The sequence below is a fragment of the Girardinichthys multiradiatus genome, chromosome 9 (assembly GCF_021462225.1).
Source record: "Girardinichthys multiradiatus isolate DD_20200921_A chromosome 9, DD_fGirMul_XY1, whole genome shotgun sequence".
NCBI lineage: Eukaryota > Metazoa > Chordata > Actinopteri > Cyprinodontiformes > Goodeidae > Girardinichthys > Girardinichthys multiradiatus.
Window position 1 is genome coordinate 12,484,225 of NC_061802.1, and position 17,422 is coordinate 12,501,646.

Genomic DNA, 17,422 nt, shown 5'->3' on the forward strand with positions numbered 1-17,422 from the left:
TCACAGTTTGATTTTGAAATGCTTTCACCTTTGGTCATGCCATTATTTTGAAAGTCAAGCTTCTTCCTGTGTTTCTGAAACACCGCCATCTTGACTGGGCCTTTGTGACGCTACCATGTGGGCGGGACTTTAGAGACCCTGCATAGGACTGACGGCTCTTCTGGCCAATCCCGAGCCGCGATAAGAGTCCTGAAACATTCGACCTCAAATAATGAACCGGTCATTTATTATTGATGAGCGCTGCCTGAGAGACTGAATTATTGATCAGGAGGTCAGCAGTAACCACAGCTGCCATTTCTACAAAAGCAGACACCGACTTTATGATTCTCATTGTGAGAAATATCACTGCAGGAAAATCAATACCAACAGAACACAGTAAAGGGCTGAATATAAATCTGTCTGTGGAATGATAAAATCTATAATTGCAGAAAAGTTAATTTGGTGAGTTTGACCGATACTTTTAGTTTTCTCTGCAACACTATTTAAATCATATATGAACCCATTAATTATTGAATTTATGAAACACTATATAGTAATTCCATCATATAAAACCTCACTTAATGATTTTAACTGGCTCTTGTTATTCTTTAATCATGTGGGAGAACATGAGGGAGAGAATTCACTATCCTCAAATTCTAAAACATAACAGTCAAACTATCATTAAACATGTAGAGCTTTTTAAAGTCCATTTAGACAATGAGGTTTTCTTTTGGCTTTTATAAAAATACAGATATTTATATAGTATAACATTTCAGATGCATTAAAACGATGGCAAAGTCAGTAAAATATTACACTTATTAAGTTGCATTTTTCAGCAGCTGTTTGCAGGCGGCGCTGTGGTAGCAATGTCGCTTGTGGTCAAGGTTAATAGACATTTGTGAAGTACAGTTCTCAAAAGGACCATTGCTTTTTAATTTTTCCAAAGAAAAGGCACTAATAACGGTTTATATATTTTAAATATAAATGTGATAAGAAATCCAGTAACAAGATTCACATACACGACATATTTTTGAGGGAGTCTACAACCCTCTGGTTACGTCTATAACATAGAGCAGTGATTCCAGTAAATGTGTTAAATGAGCAACAGGTGGTATAAAGAGAGGATGAGAAAAGCTGGTTAACAATAAGTTGCCCCGACTCACTGCTATTTTAATTAAGTTTGTGGCCATAAGTGTTGTCTAGTTAACCATAGCAATGTAGTTCACACACAGCCACACAGAGCGGTTGTTGCTAAACTCTTATTGCTGTTTTATTGTAATTGTAATTTATTGTAATATAAACAATAAAACTTCAAATCTACTAGAGACTTCTCAATGTTAGAGGACCTCAAAAGAGAGTTTTTTTTATACATGCCTTGATATAATCATTTGGATCACTGCAGCCTAACTGTACTCTGAATCACTAACAAGTGAAATGTTTAACAGTGATATCTCTCTGATGTATGAGCAACTTCATTGTGCAGTTAAATAATTATATGTTGCTAGAAAGGCCATTTTTTCTTTATTTACAGTGCCTCAAAACGTATTGACACACCATCAAACAGTTCCCGTTTTCTCATATTACAACAGAAAATGCTAAGTTTATATGTACTTTATGTGATAGAAAAACAACAACCCATCCATATTTGTGATACGGAATTTACACATTTACAAGAAAATCTAAAAAGTGTATAATAATTTGCCTAGCTCTGAATGTCTTAAAGAGCAATGTTTCTTCCATCATTTTAAAATGGAAACAATGTGGCACTACCCCAAACCTACCAAAACTGACAGCCTGGGTGGGGGCAGCATTTTTCATGGAACCAGCGAAGAGGGATAGATACTCTGGAGGAGCTGCAAAGATCCACGGGTCACGAAGGAGAACCTGTTGATTGGAAACCTGTTGGTCATCCACCCCAAAAGTCTACTGTTTAAGGAAGGGTGGCAAATACATAAAACACTGTTGAAAAACAGAAAGTTCATTTAATCTTTGCCACAAGCAAACGTAGGTCAGCTGTATGTTTGTCTATGTGTAGCAAAGCAAATTCCTCATATGTGTGAAAGACTACTTGGAAATAAAGTTTTTCTGTTTCCTGATTTATACAGAAAACTAGTGCAAGAACTTGCACCGATCAGATGAGACAAAAACGTAACATTTTTGGCCTGCATGCAAAACACTAGGTGGCAAAAAGCTAACACTGTTGCATTCATGCTGTTAAACATAGTGTCAGTTGCATCATCAACATCATCCTTAATCTCCTGGATCAAAGACTACCTGACAAACAGACCACAGTTTGTGAGACTGAAGGGTTGTGAGTCTAACCAGGTAGTCAGCAGCACAGGAGCACCACAGGGGACTGTACTCTCACCATTCCTTTTCACTCTGTACACCTCAGACTTCCAGTACAAGACAGACTCCTGTCATCTGCAGAAATACTCAGATGATTCTGCAGTTGTGGGGTGGATCAGAGATGGACAAGAAGCTGAGTACAGGGAGCTGGTGGACCACTTTGTGGCATGGTGTGGAAACAATCATCTCTTCTTGAACGTCAATAAAACAAATGAGATGATTGTAGATTTTAAGAGAAATGCAAATAATTCAAAAACTATTTCCATCATGGGAGAAGAAGTGGAGGTGGTGGAGGAGTATAAATACCTCGGTGTTCACCTTGACAACAGACTAGAGTGGAGATGCAACTGTGAAGCCATCTACAAGAAGGGACAGAGCAGACTGTACTTCTTGAGGAAGCTTAGGTCCTTTGGTGTTTGCAGCAAGATGCTGCATATTTTCTATAAGTCTGTTGTGGAAAGTGTGATCTCTTCTGCCATCATCTGCTGGGGAAGCAGCATCAGAGCCAGGGACTTAAAAAAGCTCAACAAGCTGATAAAGAAGGCTGGCTCTGTTCTGGGGACTCCCCTGGAACCTCTGGAGATCATTGTGGAAAGAAGGATTCTTCATAAAATGAAGAACATTATGGAGAACCCTGAGCATCCTCTTCATGAGACTGTCCTACAACAACAGAGTGTCTTCAGTCAGAGGCTTCTTCAGATCTGCTGTAAGACGGAGCGCTACAGGAGATCCTTCCTGCCCACAGCCATCAGCATCTACAACGGCTCTTTGAAGAAACCTGAATAATATGAGCTATAACAACATTTAATTTCCCTTTGGGATTAATAAAGTATTTTTGAATTGAATCATGCTGTGGGGAAGCTGTTCTTTAGTCAGGAAAAAAAGGGAAGGTGGTAATAAATGACAAGAAAATGGGTTTATCTAAATATAGTGCAATCCTGGAAGAATACTTGTTAGACGCTGTAAAAGACTTGAGAGCGGAGTGAAGATTCACCTTTCAGCAGAACAATGACTCTAAACATGTAAACAAAAAATGGTTTAGATGTGTTAGAACGGCCCAGTCAAAGTTTAAAACTAAATCAAATTCAAAATCTATGGCAAGACCTGAAAACTGGCATTTATAGATGTTCTCCCTTCAATTACACCGACTTTGTGTTTGTCCATCAAATTAAATTCCACTACAATATGCCTGCATTAGTGGCTGTAATGTGTGAAAAATCAAAACATTTTGCAAGGCACTGAAAGTAACAATAAAAATGAACTCACTGTGATTGTAGGGTTGAATCTTTCACTTTTATAATGTGCTTTTTTTCCTTCACACCACTTTAAACTGTTTGTGTGCAGTTAAAACTGCAGGGATAAAATAAAAAAATAAAAAAATCCCAAGTGGAGTTTACTATCAATTACATAATTCTCTGCAAAAAAAAATCTAACTGTGTAAAATGTTTAATTACTGATATATTAAAACATAAAGAAATCTAAAAACATGTTTGAGATAATTTTGTAAATTTAATAAATGTTAAACAACCATGGACAGATTCTAGCAGTGGTCTTATCATAAAGTTATAACCGTTGTTTCTCCTCCCCACCAGCAGGTGGCGCATAAACATCTTCTCCACTCGTTGAAATGTTTTTCCTCTTTACCTCCGTTCTTCCGGTGAGAACACTGTTTTCTGTTATGCAGTCAACTGTGCTGTTGGCATACCTTTCTGTCTCGGTGGTTTATTTAGACGTAGGGAGGCGAATTGCGCTTATTTCCGGCTGGTTTAAAGTGGAGTGAGCGGAGACGCATATCAGTGGGGAAACGGACAGCGACAGAACACCGGCTCAGGTTCTTCTTCTTCCTTTGGTTTCTTACATGTGACATTCAGCAACAGCCACTAATATCACGGATTATATTATCCCGGGTTCTAACCAATACACAATAATGTCGATTCTTACAGTGTTCGGAACAAATGTAGTGTTAATTCTGCCTAAAAACCCAGCAGAACGTCTGAAGCTAATGTTTTACTAACTAGAATAGCGGCACCTGTCTGCGTGGAATTTCAACTCTTTATGATGATTTCGCTACATTTGACGACTTTGGACTGTTTCTTTGGCACTATTTCGAAATCTAAAACACTTAAATGGGTTATACGTGAAGTGTATTGTTTTAAAAACCTAAGAAACTTTGTAGAAAACTACGCAATACTTTCGCGTTCGTTCGCAAAAGTTGTTAATCACCTTGAGAAAGCTGTGCATTTTGGAACAGCAGCACATTTGACAAACTGCTCACAAAACAAACAGCACTGATATGGCATCGATATGATGGTTTATTAGTCATATGCGGGTTAACACGCAGTCAACAGTGCGATTAAATGCTTAGGATAAGAATAACCATTCAAATCACTATAAAAACAAAAGTGGCGTGCAAAAAAAGTACACATCATGCAGCAGTAATAAGCAAATAAAGTGTCACAGATGTGGTTTCGTGCAGTATTATTGTCCAGAGTTCAGTAGTTTGACAGCATGTAGATAATAACTGTCAAGTCTGATTGAAGATCCTTTTATTTAAGGCCGCTTTCAAAATAAAACTCAATAAATCTCAAAAATGGGTCTCCCACAAAGTATTGCGAGATAACGCAAAGACTTGCGTGAGAACGCAAAAAAAGTATTGCGAGCGAACTCAAAAGTATTGCGTGGGGACGCAAAAGAAAAAAAAAAAAATATCCCCCATGTCCCCTCGCGGGCTCCGTACCTGAGAAATCACTTGCCTGTATTAATCAGAAAGAGATTGCACACGTATAAAATTCATGGCAGATAAGAGGTAAGGAAGGGAAAGTCCGGGGCTGAGTCAAAGCCCAGATCATTGAGATGCTGTTGGGAGAAGAAACCAAGTGAGGAGTGGGCCACACTTTCTTCAGACAGAAAAAGTTGGTTATTTGTTCTGATATTATCGTTGCAGTATTCAGTAGTGTTACTAAAATTATTTGCATTCCGAATATTTGTTTTAAGAGCAGTGGCAGCATCAACTATTCAGATCTAAAGGCCTCAGTTCGCTCAGTAGATGACTGAATGAATGTTGAGTCTCTGTTTGCAGATAATGGGAAGTCGCTCTTCCCAGATGTCTCCAGTTCATAACCTCCCAGAAATGGTTGGGTTTGAATGTTAAATGATATCATCCTGTCTCTTAAGAGACTTTAATCTGTTAATTCTCCTGACTGATTGTAAAACTTTCAGATTGCTCCCAAGTTCTCTGAAACCACACGCAACGCAGTTTTTTCCCTTCTCTTTCACAGATGACAGTGTTGTCTCTGCATTCTGAACGTCATGCTTCCCCGGGCGGGTAAAGACTTTCTCGTCCGCATTCAGTTCTCCTGGAGGCCTCTGTTCCAGGGCCGGTACCTGCTGCTTACCAACACCTTGAGTGGAGGGATCATGCTGGCGGTGGGAGACATCCTGCAGCAGACCCGGGAGAACCGCAGGGAGCCAGGCCGAGTCCGAGACTGGAGGAGGACAGGTGAGAGGGTAGAGGGGCACTCTGGGTGCTGCTGAGCATCCCCACAACATACCTAAAAGACTGTTTCTAATCTAAGCCGTGACAATGTTAGGTTATCTTTGACTTCTTTAAATTGACTCTTTTTTCCTTCTTGTTTTTGAAGAAAGACTTTTCTATTAAGAAAATACGAGTTAGAAGAGGATGTTTTAATAATTAAGTGTTTTTTTATCTCCTCACCCCTGATTTTAGACCTCTGTATATTTTAGTAAGTTACAACTCGGTTTGAATAATTTTGTAGGACCACAACTAATATTTATTTAGTTTTCTTGACAGATTTAGCAAACGTCAGTAAAATATTAATGGCTTTCTACATGTCTGCCTATCTCAACAAGGCTGATGGAAGCCGATTGCAAAAAATAAATTTTATTTACCTGCAATTCATTTTGGTTTGTCCTCCTATTAATGACACACTTTTTCAACATAAAGCTTTCTTGCTGATGTTTTAAATTTTTACTAAATAGTTGTGAATCATCCCTTTAGGCAAATGTCACCAGAGCATCATGCTACCACCACAATGTTTATCTGTTAATGTGGTGTTTTGGTGGGCCTCTCTGGCTGAATAGTTTCATTAAACCAGCCAACTTTCCTCCAAAAGGCTTTTTGTCTCAACCTTGAATTTTACTTTTAAGTACAGTTGATTAGGATTTGTTATAAATGTTCAGGATGGAGGGATGGAAAGCTGATTTTATTGTAGATATTATGACTTAGGTTGCAGCCTCTTCCATCTCAGCTACAGTTTCATAAAACAAGCTTGGCCTGCTTCACTGTCAAATAATCTGGGTTTTAATATGGTCCAGAGTAATGGATTTGTTCAAGTCTGATGACTATAAATGGGGTGTTTGGATAGTCTGCAAGGACACTTGGTTTCCTGCGGCACCATAGGCACAATGTACTGCTTGGACGTATGACGATATCAGTTAATCACAGTTAATCGTGTAGATAGTGCTGACATCCACATTAATACATTTTAGACCAAACAAACTCAAGTAGAAAAAAATACACTTCATTTGTTTAATAGAAATGTTTCAATCCCCAGTATTATATTTTCAACAAATGAACCATCTCATCAGATTTGACATTAACAACATGCTGAATATCCAAACTTTTTATGTTTAAACCCATAGAATAAAATAGAGCTTCATTGTACTATTGTCACCATTAAGGCTACAACTAATGATTATTTTTCTAATCGATTAATCTGTCGACTATTTTTTTGATGAATCGATAAATAATCGCATAGCAAAAGGTGCTTAATAGGAGAATTTGAACCTTTGGAGCTAAAACAATGCCACTTGAGCTCTGGATAGAGCACATTGGAGCATAGGAATATACATACACATACATAAATACGTGTCCCTAGTAATGCATCAATTAGGCTTTTTTTTTTAAGGTCAGTACTGACTTCCAGTTTTCTTTGAAGTCTGACCTGCCTCTGATTTTTTTTACTCTAAAGACTTTAAAGCCCGAAAAAGAAAAGAAATGTGCTGCTGGTTCTTCGATAGAGGTAGAAATACTGAGAACCAGAGCTTTATTGTGTAGCATTACCATAGAGCCTTAAATCCTCTTCCTCTGTTAAAGGACAAGAGCTTTAAAGTTGTTCAGATAAAAATAAAATAAAATCAACTTTTCATTTTACAAGAAAAATCCAAGTTTTCCACCTTACCACTAGATGTCACTAATTCCATCAGACTGCTGCTTTTAAAGATGGAAGTTGCTCAATAATCCTGCTGCTGATAACAAAACAAGAGAGATTATAGAAGTCAGTGAAAGGTGTTTATGAGCATTTATGCCCAGGTCTATGATAAAAGTTTAAACCTTTTAGGGTTTTCACAATGTCAATTAGGTGAAATGTCTGCAGGTAATTAAAAAGAGTCCTTCTTTTTTACACATAGTTTGCACAAATATGAGAGAATAAATTATGCTTTGCTTGATGTGTTTAAACGTGTTCAGTGACTCATAGCTATTATTGTCTCCTATTTTCTTTCGCTTTATCCCCCTGAAGGCAGAATGTTTGTGGCTGGCTGCTCCATGGGTCCACTGCTGCACTACTGGTACCTCTGGCTGGACAGAGTTTATGTGGGCAGGGCCCTGAAGACGTTGAGCAAGAAGGTTCTGGTGGATCAGCTGGTTGCCTCCCCGACGCTAGGAATGTGGTATTTTATAGGTAGGAGGGGGTTTACTGGCAATGAGAGGGATGTTTTCTCCACCACACCTTAAGACTGGATCGGGTGTGAGCAAAGAAACATTTTCATGGTGACGCACGCTTGTAAGAAATCCTGTACAGAGTCAAAGGTTGTATGTAAAGCCGTGGGTGAGATGGGCTGTATAGAGTTCAAAGGACATTTGTTATAAATTGTTTGAAAACGTCAGTAAAATCCAGTCATGTTTATAAAATTTAATTGCCGCTCATGTTTTGGACCTTATCTGAGGCCGATTGGGGCTGAGGCACGTCTCACAGGCAGCTCTGTTTGTCACAGGCATGGATCTGTTGGAGGGACGCTCTTTATCCGAAGGATGGGCGGAGTTTAGAGGAAAGTTCTGGGAATTTTATAAGGTAGGTCCACCTGGAAGGGTTTAAAAGAAAAATCTCTTTGTAAATTTCATGTTTCATAAAATGTATTTCGTTTCTCTTCTCTTTGCTCTTGTATGGAAAATGTTGGTTTTGTAAAGTTTTACCTGTTTTCTATTGCATTTTTTTTATTAACACTGCTGCAACTGCATGGAAATACTATGCATTGATTTAAGGCTAATTTCTCTGCTACAACTAATAAAAACCAAAACAAATATCCCAGTTGTCATCTTTAGCTAATTAAAGAATCCAGGTAAGCAGGCTTTATCTCATCTTAGGCTGAAACGTTGGAGTCAAAATACTAGAAATGAATAAATAAGTAAATCTGAAGCAACACTTTGGAAAAGCTGCAGGCAGTAGAGGACACCAGTTCTTCTTGTTGTAATTCTGAAGAAGTAGTATTAGTCCACGCTGGAAGCAGGCTTTAGGAAGGAGATAACACAAATCAGCCGTGGTTGACATCTGGGTGACCTCTCTCTCTCTCTGTCTGGAATAACTTTTAAGTATCCGTGAGGATATCTAGGGTAGCGTATCATATCAGGGAAATCTTTGCTTAGTCATGTAAGTGTAATTAATGTGTGATGGACGGCCAAAACTGGAGTTATCTGTCTGGTCGTATGCGTTTGATCTTTGCAGAACGTCTGCCGCTATGCTTCTGATTTGATACAGTAACAAAAAAAAACAAAAAAACAGTTGGAAGAAGTATTTATACCTTGCAAAAATATTCACACCGCTTGAACCTTCTCGCATTTTTTCATGTTATCACTGCAAATTTCAACATATTTCATTGGGATTTTATGTGATAGACGGGCACAGAGTAGTGCATAATTGGGAAGTGGAAAGAAAACTATACGTAATTTTGAAAAGTTTTGTGGTGTGTATTTGTACAGAATTGAAAATTTTCTGTCTTAACATAAAATTCTACGTGTGAGGCAGCCCGATTATTCCATCCCCACGGTGAAACCTGGTGGTGGCAGCTTCGTGCTGCACGGATGCCTTTCTGCAGCAGGGACAGGGATTCTGGTCATAGTTGATGCTAAATAGTGTAATCCTGAAAGAAAACATTTTACAAGCTGTAAGACTTGAGACTGCAGTGGAGGTTCACCCTTCAGCACGATAACACCCCTAAACATACAGCAAAGGATAAAAATGTAATTGTTGAAGTCGAACTCTATTCATGTGTTGGGATGGTCTAGTCAAAGTCCAGACCTAAATCCAATTATCTGTGGAAGGACTTTAAATCCCACAAGACTTGCAGCTGTAATCAGTGTAAAAAATTATTCTACAAAGTTTTGATTTAGGGAGGCCTAGTGCAAAAACTTGACTTGTCTCAGTGCTCAGATTACTTTTAAATAAAGATGTTGATGACCTTGTATCCTTTTCCTTCTGGTCTATCATGTAATATACATTGACATTTTTGAAATTTGTTGTTGTAAACAACAAAATGTTAAAAAAACATTAGATTTTTCAGAAATTGTTCACCTACACACGTGGACAAAATTGTTGGTACCCCTCAGGTAACTTGAATAACTTGAATCTGACAAAGGTAATAATGAATAAAATGAACAAATGAAAGTCAGACACACTTTTCAAACATGCTTCAACATAATTATTTAAAAAAATAAACTCATGAAACAGGTCTGGACAAAAATGATGGTAGCCCTGAAAATAATGTGACCAAAAGGACATGTTAAATCAAGGTACTCGTCGTCTTCTGCTTTATCTGGGACCGGGTCGCGGGGGCAGCAGACTCAGCAGAGACGCCCAGAAGTCCCTCTCCCCAGACACCTCCTCCAGCTCCTCCGGGGGAAGCCCAAGACGTTCCCAGGCCAGCCGAGAGACATAGTCCCTCCAGCGTGTCCTGGTCCTCCTCCCGGTGGGACGTGCCTGGAACACCTCCTGAGGAAGGCGTCCAGGAGTCATCCGGAATAGATGCCCGAGCCACCTCAACTGGCTCCTCTCGATGTGGAGGAGCAACAGCTCTACTCCCTACTCTCAGCTCCTCCACGGCCCCTGACTTGGAAGAGCTGATCTTCATCCCAGCCGCTTCACTCTCGGCTGCGAACCGCCCCAGTGCATGCTGTAGGTCTTGGCTAGAGGGGGCCAGCAGGACCACGTCATCCACAAAAAGGAGAGACAAAATCCACTGGTCCCCAAACCAGACCCCTCCGGCCCTTGGCTGCGCCTAGAAATCCTGTCCATAAAAGTTATGAACAGGACCGGTGACAAAGGGCAGCCCTGCCGGATCTCATTCACCCCCAAAGCCTTGCCACCGCGGAGCTTTTTAACCACCTCGGTGACTTAAGCCTTGGTGATGAAGGAATCAAACCCCGAGTCCCCAGCCTCTGTTTCCACCAGGGAATGCGTGATGGCAGGATTGAGGGGATTCTCGAAGTACTCCTTCCACCGCCCGATAATGTCCTCAGTCGAGGTCAGCAGCCTCCCACCGCCACTATAAACAGTGTTGGCGAAGCACTGCTTCCCCCTCCTGAGGCGCCGGACGGTTTGCCAGAATCGCTTCGAGGCCAACTGGTAGTCCTTCTCCATGGCCTCACCGAACTCCTCTCAGGCCCAGGTTTTTACCTCTGCCACAGCTTGGGACGCAGCACGCTTGGCCTCACGGTACCCGTCAACCGCCTCAGGAGTCCCACAAGCCAACCACAGCCGATAGGACTCCTTCTTCAGCTTGACAGCATCCCTTACTGCCGGTGTCCACCATCGGGCTCGGGGATTGCCGCCGCGACAGGCACCGCAGACCTTACGGCCGCAACTACGGGCAGCAGCATCGACAATAGATGCGGAGAACATGGTCCACTCGGACTCTATGTCTCCAACATCCCCCGGAATCTGGTCAAAGCACTCACATTCAGATCGGGAAGGCCATTCCTCCCGATCACGCCTCTTCAGGTGTCACTGTCGTTTCCCACGTGGGCGTTGGAAGACCCCCAGCAGAATAATGGTTTCCCCGGGAGGGGCACTATCCAGCACCCACGACAAGAAGGCCGGGTACTCCGCACTACCGCCCAGCCCGTAAGCCGAAATGACAGTTAGAGACCTGTCCCCAACCCGAAGGCGCAGGGATGTGACCTTTTCATTCACTGGGGTAAACCCCAACATGAGACAGCTGAGCCAGGGGGCAACAAGCAAACCCACCCCAGCCCGCCGCCTCTCCCCGCATGCCACTCCAGAGTAGAAGAGAGTCCAGCCCCTCTCGAGGAGATGGGTTCCAGAGCTCACGCTGTGCGTAGAGGCGAGCCCGACTATTTCTAGTCGATATCTCTCAACCTCCCGCACAAGCTCAGGCTCCTTCCCCTCCAGCGAGGTGACATTCCACGTCCCTAGAGCCAGCCTAAGCATCCGTGGATCGGGCCGCCAAGGTCTCCACCTTTTTCTGCCGCCCAATCCTCCTTGCACCGGTCCCTCACGGTTCCGCCTGCAGGTGGTGGGCCCACTGGGGGATGGCCTCGGGTTTCTCCTTCGGGCTTGGCCCGGCCGGGTCCCGCAAGGAGCAACCCTGCCACCAGGTGCTCTCTGACAGGTCCCGACCCCAGGCCTGGCTCCAGGGTGAGACCCCGTCTCCGCCGTACCGGGCGACGACACGTGCCTCATTTGTTTAGTTCTCATGAGGGTGTCTTGAACCGCTCTTTGTCTGACCTGTCACCTAGAGCCTGTTTGTCATGGGAGATCCTGCCAGGGGCATTTAAGCCCCAGACAACATAGCCACAAGGATCATTCGGGCACTCAAACCCCTCCACCACGTTAAGGTGGCGGTTCACGGAGGGCTGCCTCAAAAGGTTGTACAACAAAATATCAAGTTAAGGATACCATAATTTTTGTCCAGGCCTTTTTTATGAGTTTATTTTTTTAAATAATTCTGTTGAAGCATGTTTGAAAAGCAATGTCTGACTTTCATTTGTTCATTTTTATAGAATTTTTATTCATTATTACCTTTGTCAGATTCAAGTTATTTCTGTGACCATTGTGGGTTTTTCTTTTATTAACCGAGGGGTACCAACAATTATGTCCACGTGTGTACCTTCATCTCCTGAATGCAAATTAGAACTGGCTGTGGAAACCTTTTTAAGTGTGTTCATTTTCCAGTTACTGAACATGCTGACATTTAAAACTCACATTTAAGCCTTGCACAGTTTTATTTGCTGCAGTCACCATCCAACTGAAAGACAGATGGTTACTCTGTTGCCACTCCAACAACCTTCCTGCCAAGGAGTGTCAGCTTAGGAGTGATACAGATCGCTGTTGAGAGCAACTCTGAGCGAGGAGTCGACAGAACTTCCTATCTAAGTGAGGAGAGTTGGTTGACCCCGTTTCTAGGAGTGACGCTGTCTTCTAAGAGCTGTGATTGGTTGTTTAAAAAAATAATCCCCCAATAAATTAATTGATCATATAATTTAGACTGGATTCAGAAATGTTTAAGTCATGACGATAAAACAGGAAAATTAAATGAATTGTCACACAGGATCAAAATGTTTGGTACCTTATTTTGTGTTCATTATTATTTTGATTTGCTTATTATGTTTACTCACCATGCTGGTCATTTTTACTACTTCATCTATTTGATACTAATGTGACACACACTCGTCAGCATTTTCCTTTGATCTCCTTGTATAAAGAGGTTTGATTTGGTAAAACGACCAAAATAAAATGGAGAAAAAAAGTTTGAGAAAACCAAACTGAACAGAGGAGCAGAGCCTGCTGGTGGAGGAGAAGAGAGGAGTGTTGAAGGTAGATGTGGTCCTGGGATCACAGTGCGAACAAACAGGCGTTCCCGAGCAGATCAATGCATTGTTCCCTCTGCTCCAGCCTGGACTGTGAGCAGCTCTGGTTCCTGCTGCAATCAGAAGCTAGAGAGCAGATAGCAGCACACCAGAGAACGTCTCCACAGACGGGGAGGGTTGTAGACGACCTTTTATGCTTAGGCTGCTGACATCATGTACAATACAGCAAATACTTGTTCACCTCATTTACATCTTCTATGTATATAGTGTTCATATTATTGTAGTGTATCTTGTCTACAGTGCATTTTTTCCAACTTTTTCCAGTTTGTTAAAATGTTTTATTGTTGAAAGCATTTTACAGTCTGTAAATATTTAAATAATTTTGTACTATATTTTTTTGTAATTTTGATAACTTTTAATGCATGGTTATTATTATTATTTCTATAATTTATGTATCCTTCCTAATTTTACCTTACTAGAGGTGAATCTTTAATCTATCCTGCTACTGAAACTATTTAATTTTCCCCTTATAGAAGTTTATGTGCTCATTTATTCTGCTGTTTAGGGGGTGAATCCCTGCATGATCGAGCCGGTAGCCTTTTAATAATTCGCTGTTATCTATTGTTCGGAGAATATTCCTCCTTTCTCTCTGCCTTTCCACCATCTTCTCTGCTTAAGAAACTCTTAGGCTAACTAAAGGTCCTCCTCACTAATCTTAACATTTGTTCATGTTAGGAGCTCTCTTAAGGCCTAAGATGCTTCGTGGATCACTTTTATATTACCAAGGGAAAATTCTAAGAAAAATCTTAGAATTTGAGAAATGTCAAACTTTTTCTTAGAATGACATTACTAGGAGCTGTTTGTAGTTTCAGGATTGTTTTGTGAATGCAGGCTCTGGTCTATATAAACAAAGGTTGGTATGTCATCTGTCAACAGTAACTAATAATAGATCGAATGCAACCTGAGCTGCATTGTTTTGATTGTGCCCTGATCTAATTTTTCTCTCCTTTTGTCTCGTTAATGTTTGCTGTGTTAATCTGTTGGTTTTTGCTCTGCTGTTATCTTTCCAACAGGTGGACTGGTGTGTTTGGCCCGCTGCTCAGACGATCAACTTCTACTTTCTGTCACCCAAATTTCGTGTTGTGTACATCAATTTTGTGACGTTGGGGTGGGACACCTACCTCTCATATCTTAAACACAGAGTGAGTATTTCTTTTTTTGAAGTACTGTGGCAAGTTGTTTTTTAAGTCTTTGCTTCATAATAGGAGGACTTGTAATCTTTTAAAAATGATTTTGATTATTAATAGGGGTGCACCGATTGATTGGCCCCGATTTCCTTCATTGTGGGAGATCAGTGATGGACCAAAGAAAGTCCAAACAAATGGGTCTTTTGTTCAGTTTAAAGAAACTTTAAAGTGAGGCGAATGTAGTATGCACTGCAACAATTTTTCGGCAGACCATAGATAAGACGTGAAAAGAATGTCCAATGTAGCTACATGATAACAAGCATAAATCACGCCATCAAATCCTGGGCCTCAGACAGCTTAGACCTTACCAGACGAAGTAGGCCTTTATGAAACAGAACTGGAGAGCGTTTTGTGAGATAGAGTTCTCTCCGATAGGAAAGATAGTGGTGTTTTTAATATTGCGAGATTGCGTGCCATATAAAATATTTAACAGACTGAGGAGGATGTATTGCCAAATATAATGCCTTCATATCAATAATTGTATCATCTGCATATGGAGGTTGATCATAGCTGGATCCACTGTTCAATAACTGAGTCATGAGTCATTTTCTTCTTTGGCTGTTTAGTTTTTGTGCAGTTTTGTGCAATTTAAATTAGTTTTCTGAAACCTATTAATGTGCTACTATAAGTAGGAGTAGTTAAGTGAAAGCAATAAATATCCACCAGCAGGAGGTTGCTTGGCATTCTTTTGCTTTTTCATGGGTCACATTTATCGAATTTATGAATCAGCTGGCTGAGCAGGGATTAGAACCATAATCAGTAGAAATAGGGTGCCGCATAAAATCTTCTGAAAATATTGTGCAAATAAATCTAATTGTACATGAGTTTATAGCATTTGCTTTATAATAAATCCCAATAATTCACCAAAAATACTCAACTACCAAATAAACTGATACACAATAGTTGGGGACATGGGCTCAAAACAATCTGTTTGCAATTTGGCAATGTGGGGGAATAAAGAGGGGGTACAAATGAAATCAATTTGGGGTGACTTGAACCGAAGTCCAGAGTCACTGAAGCTTATATCAGAGGTGCCCAAGTCCAGCAACTTTGCGATGCGTCCCTTCTCCAACACACCTGAATCAAACCATTAGCTGGCCTTTGCAGGACTGCATGACATGCTGATGAGGGAATTCATCCATTTGGTGGAGGTGTGTTGGAGTAGGAATGCATCTAAAAGTTGCAGGATCGAGGACTGGATCTGGGCACCCCTGATCATTCAAATGCTTTAAATAAAAATAATTATTCGAATGAAAACTACAGTTTGCCCATCCAGCTGGATGACTGTGACAGCAGCTCAAATGCAGAAGTGGAGAAGTAGCTTTGATAACATGAATTTGCAATAATTCAAATATTTTGGACACTGTTTGATGGTCTTGTGCTGAAATTGATGCATGTCCATAAGTTTTCATTTTGTTTTTTTTGACAGGATAAAGGGCAGCAAACTGATCTGACATCTGGCAGCAGTTCTGTGGATTTACAGCAGGAAGAGATCCCGTCATCTAAACCTCTGGAGGAAAAAGTTTAGGATTTTTCATTAGCTATGATATAAATCAAATGCTAATGAACATTTTGCTATACTCATATGTTCAGACTTTAATTCCTCCTCTTGAAGAATGCTGTAAGATGACGTTAATCTGTCTGAGGAGCTGTACGTTTTTAAGTTGAAGTGCAGATACACTGAATAATTGAGGTCTTTTTCCAGTTTGTTTCTTTGTCTAAAATCTGTGCGCTCCTGTTGGAGCATTCAGGGACGAAAGCAGTTTCACCGCCCTCAGCCGATGCACTTTAAAGTGTGAAATTCCTGTTTCCAAATGCTGGTTGTTGAGTGGAAACCTCATAACGTCTGTTTTTTGAAGAAACTTTATATCTCAACCTTTAAGCTAATGTGGAACACCCATATTTCGGTGCTGCTTGAACTGATGTGAAACTGGTTTTATACGAATTTAACTACGGTATGTTAACCTGTGTTAATCTTTGCCTTAATATGCAGTTCACTTCTCCACATCATTGTGCCAAAAAATCTGTACCGACTATTTATCCCTAATGATGCATGATGGATCTATAAGATGATTATAGATAAATCTAATATTACAAAGAACAATAGACTGTAAATATAATCTTGAATCCTGGTAAATATTTAAGTCAGTTGTTTAGTTTAACACTTGAAACAAAGAGAAAGTTTCCTCCAAATTATCAATTACGGTTTCAGCAGAATTTTAACAGTTTGATGAAAAGAGAAAAAGAAATATTTTATTCAATAAGTTAATAGATAAGTTCTCTAAGAACTACATGTAATCCATATTTACATTTCTTTTTAAATGTCTGTGTTCATGTAGTTTTTCTAGTTTTAATTTGTTAACATGTCTGAAATTTAAAAACAATGATCGCTTTTGTATGAACATGAAGAAAATATATATTGTTGTGAACAATAACTTTATGTACTCTGAAACAATACATGATACAATACAGCTATAAAAAGGGAAGATTTCAGTTGTGTGATTATTCAGGGTCAATTTATTTATAAAACCTTTAAGATACCATAAACTCCATTAGGTTTACAGGCATCTCAGTCAATAAGAAATTCTCAGAAAATGTCATTTGCTTCAGTTATTCAATTCAAATAGTAAAAGGCATACATTTTCAAGAGTTATTACACAGAGAGGATCTGAAACATTTATTTCTGTTGATTTTGATGATTATGGCTGATTATAGATGATTTGGCTTTTCAAAAAAATGCAAATATTACAAAAGATCAGTAAAAGCAAAGGACATTTCATACAGAAAAAACATCTTATGGCCTAGTTGGCCTACATAGACGTCTGACCTAACAGTTGTCCAAGAGTCACCGACATCCTCTACAAGGAAGATAAGCTGCAAAAAGGTAATTGAAAAAATCTAAAAGTTCTGTATCCAAACATATGTTCACTTCTGTAACAAAGCCATAAAATAGTATCTTACCTTGGCTAAGGAGACAAAGAACTGGGCTGTTGATCAGTGCTCC

General features: G+C 40.2%; 1 protein-coding gene across 1 annotated transcript; it reads left to right on the plus strand.

The window, feature by feature from the left end:
* The first annotated feature begins 3,974 nt into the window (after positions 1-3,974).
* Positions 3,975-16,904, plus strand: mpv17l2 (MPV17 mitochondrial inner membrane protein like 2). The gene is made up of 6 exons (XM_047374549.1): positions 3,975-4,159; positions 5,607-5,827; positions 7,869-8,030; positions 8,344-8,420; positions 14,245-14,373; positions 15,848-16,904. The coding sequence occupies exons 2-6, from the start codon at positions 5,638-5,640 to the stop codon at positions 15,944-15,946; spliced, it is 657 nt and encodes a 218-aa protein (XP_047230505.1). The 5' UTR covers positions 3,975-4,159; positions 5,607-5,637; the 3' UTR covers positions 15,947-16,904.
* Positions 16,905-17,422: the final 518 nt, after the last annotated feature.